Raw genomic sequence first — 7,500 nt, 5'->3', positions numbered from 1 at the left:
TAAAACTGTTCAGTGGTAAGACAACTGCAAAGTTGGTAGCACTAATGGGAGAAACATTTTCATTGTCAGGGTGGCAAGGGTGATCTTGGGGCATGGAAGGCAAACAATCTGCCAAAACATGTGGTGACAGAGTGGGAAAAACTTAAAAAGGAATACGAATATATCTGTAGTCGACAACCAATGGCCAAGGCACAGAATAATGTCAATCACTTGGGCACATTGGGAACTGGAAACCATTTCATTGAGGTAACTTATTTTAGCGCAGTTGGGAGAGTGATGGGCCGCAGTTAACTAGTACATAGAATTTTTGGGTGCCCTGATGCCTGGATTTTTCCACCCTGTGACAGTTAAGGCTGCTGACCAAACTTACATTGAAAATAGTTCAACTGTTCATATTACTGTGGTATGTACAGTAACACAGAGTATTCACCATCATTTGTGTTTGTGTTTGTACTAAACTATAGGGAAACTGACTGAGCTTGTAGAACGAAGAGGAAAGAAGCAAATTTGACTGACTTAATGAACTGTCTGACAACAGTTCATTAAGCAAACTCACTTCTATTTGGGGAAGATCAGGGTTGGTTCAATGGTGAGAGCCCCATCTACAAACAAATCTTCCCTGTGTTCCATTCCCAGGTTCAACTTCATATGAGGGTTGAGTATGTTGATTTGACTCTTCTCTGCTCTGAGATGTTTTCTTTGGGTACTCCTGTATTACCCTCTCATCAAAAAGCAACAGTCAAGTTACAGATATGCTCTAATTTCATGTGATTTGGTTTAAAAAATAAGATTATTCCATAGTTGTTTTTTCATTTTTGTTTCAAATACAGTTTATTGGTGTCTTACTATAACATTCCCCTGTTAAAATGTAAATTATTCATTCATTTATTTATTTTATTTTATTTTTAATGACCTGTTTCATTGCAAAAGCAGAAGTGCAACTTACAAATTGAATATGTATAGTACAGTACAATACCTCCACTACTTATTTCATATTTCAGTGGATATCACTCTATACTGAAATATGAAATGTAAAAAAAATTATCTCTTGTTTGACACTTTCATGAGTATGTGTTGTAATTCCTTTATTGAACAATTTGGAGCTCTAAATTATTGAACATACTGGCTGAGTCAAACTAGAGGTAATTATACAATTATTAAAAACTAGATTATTGGATAATGCAATTCTAGAGTTTTGATTGACTTAGCCATCATGATATCTGAGCTGTTATACCATGCTCAACAAGTAGTAGCAACTGTATGTGTCAGTTTTTTGTTTTTACAAGAAAAAGTAGGGAAGGTTTATCCATAATTTGTGGGCGTTTTTAACAACAATATTATTCCACTTGCGCTTGTTGGATATGAGATGATTTTAGCCAACTCAGTGCTCGTTGGTTCTCTATCATCTCATATAAAGATTGGCAATATTGCATACCGTTACACGTCACGCAACGCATTCATTACTACATCCTTCCTTTCCTTGGGTATTTCATACTACATAACATGCAAAGAGAGCCCAACGTAATGCTAGTAAAGTTCAAAGTTCTGAAATCACGAGGAACGAATTTTCACAGTCTAGGGCAAACACACACAGATTCTGCTGATATTGAGTCAATCTTACACCACCCTGTAGGCCTGCCTTGATGAAGAAGACCGCTTGTGGTTCATGTTACATTCAGGATCACGTGGTCCAGGAAACAGAATTGGAACAGTATTTATTACACATAACATGAGAATTTTATTCCATAAAGCTCATTTGTACAAATCTATACGCTTTATTTTCACATGTGAAAAAGGCCTATACAGCCAATCAGAATGGCGTACAGCTATTTCACATGTGAAAGTATAACCAATCAACGATAGCGTAAAGGCGTTTCCATGCCAATCACTCGTGCATCTCGTGCAAATCGTGCAAATCGTACTTTGTTATTGAATTAAATTAAATTTGCATTTGGTTCTATTGTTAGTAAGTTTTTGTTTATAATTCGCGTTCAGAAAACTATTTTAATGAAAATTCTCATGTTATGTGTAATAAACAGTTTACGACATAGAAAGTGCTTTGTACGGGGTTTATTCACTCGTTGTTTGTGTCAAAAACCCTCACTCGCTCGTTCCTCGCTCGTTCGGGTTTTTGACACAAACAACTCGTGCATAAAACCCCGTACGCCGCACTTTCTATGACGTAAACTATATATATTGAACTGGCCAAGAATGACATGATGAAGCTAGACAAACGAGTCAAGGTAGACCCCACATTTGTGTGTCTTGTGAAATTCTCACACTCGGAAGGGCACTTGATATGGCGTGACGTCAAAACATAATAAAACAGTCGCAACGTAAGAGATTCGGAAGCGTTCGTGTTTTTTTTTTTTTTGGCTGAAAATTAGAAATCGAAGGGATGTTTACACGGCAGGAAAAAAAATTCCGGACCAAATAAGTTACGGTACAGAGTACATTTTATAAAGAATTTCAGTTATTTAAGTTTTCACTGTTCTTGCGAGTCCCCGCAAAGGGCACGTATGCGCAGATTTTCGCATTCGTCTCAATCATTACTATTCCATATCATGTGAAAGGACAAAAAATGAAATAATTTGTTATCGGTGTCTTTTTTTGCCCCTTTTGGGTCTTGTAGAGGTTTGTGTTTGGAGGCTTAACAAGATTATTCAGTGCGGAAAATTAAAGGAAAAAAATTCAGTAAACCACTGTGTGACGTGTTTTTTGTCTGTTCAAAAACGGTAGAAACATATGTGGCTCGTTATGAAATGGGTATAGGATGTAGAAATTTACGTTCTACTGATGAGTGATCAGTTACAGCATCGTCGCAGCATGGCACTGATAACAAAATTGTTATTTCCTTTTGCTGTTACATTTACCACAGGTTGATAAAGATCTTGCCTACCTTCAAGAAGGAACAAAGAACTTTGACGATTATGTCTTTGCGGTGAACTGGGCTCAAAAGTTTGCCCGTTTAAATCGCGATATAATGATGTCCAGTGTGATTATGGCAGCACGCGCATGTCCTGATATGCCAACATTTGACTTGGATCCGAAGAGTAAAGCAGTCAACTGCCATCATAATTATGTGAATGTAGAAAACCACTTTGGAAAAGAAGTGTTTCTCACACGAAAGGGAGCTGTAAGTGGCTTGTCATTGAGCAGTACTTACCTAGAAACTTTTCAGAATATTTATATGCAGTCACGGTCGTCGAACGAAGAAATCCTTAGAAATAAGTAAGAAAGTATTGCAACAGACACCATACAATTTACGCCGGTTGTCTCTTACAAGTAGACTCTAAATTTCTACCTTTTTGTTCCTCTCAGTTGTAAAAACCGTCAAGGGGTTAGGGTTAGGGTTAGGGTTATAGAGGGATGGCACAGTGGTGAGAGCACTCGCTTCTCATCATTATGGGACGATTATTTAAACAGTGTTAAGTTCGAACTTAACAAATCGCGTTCCAAGTCATTTCAATTTTAAGTAATCCTAATACAGAAGGGCTAGTCAATGATAAAAACAGGGTCGAGAAGGCAGCACAAAGTAGAAAAACATCCATTTGAAGCGATTTACTTCACGAAAGCTATGGAGGTGCAATGATTGTTTTAAACAGTCCGCGATTTAGTTAGACCTAGTTTAAATAACAAGGCCTACATTAGACTGCTAGTAGTCCCTGTTCAGTTGGATTGTCGAGAGGGCGCAAAATAGCGGAGAGAAAAAGTCGTAAACTGGAGCGGACGAGCGGAGGGACAGCAGATGAGTCTTCTGTTTTTTTTCTCCTCGCTGTAGTCTTGCCGTGCTGTCCTTCTCGACTATCCGGGAAGGAACTGAAGCAGTATAGTTTTCAGTGTCGCTTTAAATCTTGTTTGATTGTTTAGTTTGTTTTATTAGGTTTCTGCTCGTGACGGAGAATTAGGTATCATTCCAGGTTCCATGGGAGCGCGATCATACATCGTAAAAGGCAAAGGAAACCCAGAGTCCTTTCACAGGTGGGATATTATGAATCTTTACTTTTTATTCGATGTTTGAACTTCTGATTGAGTTGATTTGTTTCTTGATAGTTGATTAAGGTTAAATTTGGTTAAACATTTAAGGATAAAAGTAAGCGAAAGAAGTTTTACACAACGTTTCGATGACTCCATGTCATTATTTTCAAGTGAAGAGAGAATAAAATTGATAACTTAATGTATACCATGTGTTCTTTAAAGAACGAGCACGGTCTGGTAACCATCGGTGACCTTCCCAATTTTTTTTCTGTTTTGAAGAAATGCAACGGAAAACTGGACTGTCTGATTTATGAAATGTTATTCTTAAAGAAGAAGAGGCCATGCTTAAACACACAATCAGACTCCATATGCACAAAACTATTTACAATGTATTTAAATTTGTCACCATTTACATTTACGCTTTTACACCTTTTGTTTTATCACCTCGCATGGTATATCAACTCTGGCCTCGGGTCGTATGTGGGCTGAGTTTCAGTCGATCTGACTCCGAGGGTTTTTCTCCGGGCACTCCGGTTTTCCTCCCTCCTCAAAATCGACTCCCAGTCAAGAGGCCATTTGCGAGTTCATGTCTGCCTCCTCTTCAAAGCGAGTCTAAGTGCGAAGTTTTTCTTATGAAAATTAGTTTTCATTCATATGTAAAGTAGAACTAATTACCATCACAAAAACTTTGCACTTAGACTCGCTTTGAAGAGGAGGCGGATATGAACTTGGAAATGGCCTATTACATCTGGCTGGGTTTGCGGTGCTCCGAGACCACACATGGATCGTATGGCGTCAGCCGTGCGGCGCCTTCACATGCATTCGGTCCGATCCCGTTGAGCCGGTTGATCCTGAAAAGCCCTTGTAGGGAGCGGTCAACTAATAGACTGTTAGAAGTCCCTTTCTAGATAGTCAGATCGCAAGAGCGCGCGAAACAGCCGAGAGCGCACAGCGCGGCGAGACTGGCACGAGGAGAAAAAAACGAGAAGACACTGGGGAGAGGCCTCTCCTCGCGCCCCCTCCGCTCGTTCGCTCCAGTTTTCCGCTTTCGCTCGGCTATGTCGCGCGTCCTCGCGACTATCTAGAAACGGACTGCTAGCAGCCTAGTCAACTAAGCGCACATTTACATTTACATATATTAAGTTATTAATTTTATTTCTCTCTTCACTTGAAAATGATGACATGGAGTCATCGAAACATTGGGTAAAACTTCTTTCGCTTATTTTCATTATTTATTGATAGTTGGAATGTCAAGGCGTGCTTCATTTCGGGACCAAAACATTATCTTATCACGGCTGGTTGACAAATAATATTATATTCGCAGCTGTAGTCACGGTGCAGGAAGAACCATGTCACGTGCAAAAGCCAAAAAGTTGTTCACTGTTGAAGATCACGTGCGCGCAACCCAAGGAGTAGAATGTCGAAAGGATGCAGGCGTCATTGATGAAACACCAATGGCTTACAAGGATATAGATGACGTCATGGCCGCCCAGACTGATTTGGTAGACGTCGTACACAGATTGAAGCAAGTGTTATGTGTGAAAGGTTGAGAAGATTGGTACGAAAATGGCGTGGCAGACTAAAAGACTGCTGGGCCGAGTTAGGGGACCTGGCTATTCAGAAAGCTACAAAGTGTAGACCATGGACACAGCTATAACAACTCGTTTGTTCTCCGTTTCCACATTTCATTATCCTCGGACTTTGATCTTTCTACACAAGGATCCACTCTCCTAAGTCTGTGGGCCAAGATGTTGAAAGCACTTGATCGGCATTTATTTCAGAAAAGCTGAAGTTGCCATAGCAGCTAATCGGAAGTTCGAACAACCCTGCCAAGGCTACCAATGATTATCGGCTCTATCAGTTAATAAGACATTTAGTATCTTAAAAAAATAACCAAGTCATCACAAAATTCTTTCATTTTACGTTTGCTCTCGACAGCGGGAAAAGCATGTGTATAAACACGCCCTCTTCTATGGAAACCACCTCATAATTGTTGGGGCAGGCGTGTTCAGGCCTTTGCTCGAAAAGAAAAATCGCCTTTCTCCCTACCGTCCACTCCTTCGACTTCTGTACCCCGATATCGATTTCCCAACTGGTATTTTCTTCCGTGAACTGTGCGTTTCCTTCCTCTTGTCAATGGTAATAAAGCAATTCATGGGCTCTGCACCATGCCTGTATCATAGAATTTCCGACTTGTTTTTAATGAAAAGCATCCAAGGTAAGAAAAAAAAAATGGTTTTGAGCGCATCGCGTTGCATCCTCGGAGACCCTGGGGCAGTCAGTCGAGACGGGACGAGAATCGGGACTGGCGTAAAGCTTTCAACCCGTCCCGATTCACGTCCTTTCTCAACTGATGCTTCATTCTTAGTTGAGCACGCTGGCAACGCCAACGCGGTTATTCACAGATCGCAGAAGGTCGTATTTTGCGTTTGGTTTAGAGGATTTAAACGACAGCCAAAGATCTAATAATTCTTCGAAGAAACTGTGCTGCGCAATAATACGGATGAATATAAAATGAAAGTTCAAATTTGCACTGAAGAAGTTTAAAAGAGAACCAATCGTTTTCGAGGGTACTCCCTCTTCATCAGTGGTTTGATTTCAAATTCTTTCTTTGTTCAACGTTTGTGAATAAACAGTCTCATTTTGTCCTTGGAGGTCTGTCTTTATTTCATTTTCGTTGTTTGAAGAGATCGATGCTCAGCCCTCGGCTATCACAACCCCTTGCAGGTCAATCGCCCGCACGTTCAAGGCTGGATTGTTTTCAAGCTTCAGTTGCTTCATTAGTCTCCTTCGCAGCCGTTATTCGGGTTGTCACGCAACGCCTCCTTGTTGCGTGACATCCCGAAAGACGGTGGCGAAGAGACTGCTTCATTGACGAGGATGATCACGAGCTTTCACTTAGAATCACAACCCTTTTCGTTAGTAACACAGCTTGTGAGAGCTTTTGAATCCTTCGTAAACCTTGACACGGACTTCGATTGTTTAATCGTTTTATTTCTACTTTTAATTTGTTTTCGACGAAACTGAAAATTTTACGTCGCTTGCGTGAGGGCGTGACTTGAAAGGTATTTGATACACCCTTACCTGCGACCTCAGTCATGTCGCATTGTCCTGGATGTTCGCACTGTGCATTAGCAATGATGCATCATTAACTCCACTTTCGTTTCGTTGCGGAAGTCAAGGATAAACTTAGTGAAGAGAGCAAAAGAATCTAGTTTTTCGAGGTGAAACAAGTGACTCTGTCAGCAAACTATCCCACTGCAACGGGTATATTCAGCCTCAACGCTTCATCTAAGCCGAAGTCAGCCATGATCGCCGTTCATATAATCTTCGTTCTCGTGTCTTTGAATGTTGTTGTTCAGGCAAATAATTTTCATTTCCCTCGCTCATCTCAAAAGCAAGGGGTTCAAGGTAAGGCCACGTCATTCATTAACGAGACAACCGTATACTCTTTGACGTTTTATCATGCTCATAAAAATTTAATGAAGACTTCCGTTTGAATATACATACTTCTTAAAACAT

At 40.3% G+C, this 7,500-nt stretch overlaps 2 protein-coding genes across 3 annotated transcripts in view; both read left to right on the top strand.

Annotated features, from left to right (window-relative positions):
* Positions 1-6,629, top strand: part of LOC138015582 (RNA-splicing ligase RtcB-like) — a 9,602-nt gene extending 2,973 nt beyond the window's left edge. The window contains exons 4-9 of one of the 2 annotated variants that reach the window (XM_068862662.1): positions 70-246; positions 1,634-1,715; positions 2,194-2,243; positions 2,879-3,136; positions 3,884-3,981; positions 5,303-6,629. In XM_068862662.1, the coding sequence (XP_068718763.1) occupies positions 70-246; positions 1,634-1,715; positions 2,194-2,243; positions 2,879-3,136; positions 3,884-3,981; positions 5,303-5,528 (891 nt within the window). In that variant the 3' untranslated portion in view covers positions 5,529-6,629. The remainder of the gene's footprint in view (positions 1-69; positions 247-1,633; positions 1,716-2,193; positions 2,244-2,878; positions 3,137-3,883; positions 3,982-5,302) is intronic. The other variant, XM_068862663.1, reaches the window with a different exon arrangement.
* A 423-nt stretch (positions 6,630-7,052) lies between these two features.
* Positions 7,053-7,500, top strand: part of LOC138014995 (hatching enzyme 1.2-like) — an 18,088-nt gene continuing 17,640 nt past the window's right edge. The window contains exon 1 of the mRNA XM_068861887.1: positions 7,053-7,389. Coding sequence (XP_068717988.1) covers positions 7,287-7,389 — 103 coding nt within the window. The 5' untranslated portion in view covers positions 7,053-7,286. The remainder of the gene's footprint in view (positions 7,390-7,500) is intronic.

This window comes from Montipora capricornis, chromosome 9 (genome assembly GCF_036669925.1).
Source record: "Montipora capricornis isolate CH-2021 chromosome 9, ASM3666992v2, whole genome shotgun sequence".
In the NCBI taxonomy this organism is placed as follows: Eukaryota; Metazoa; Cnidaria; class Anthozoa; order Scleractinia; family Acroporidae; genus Montipora; species Montipora capricornis.
The sequence above is the reverse complement of the archived record's forward strand: the minus strand, read 5'-3'. Positions and strand labels throughout refer to the sequence as shown.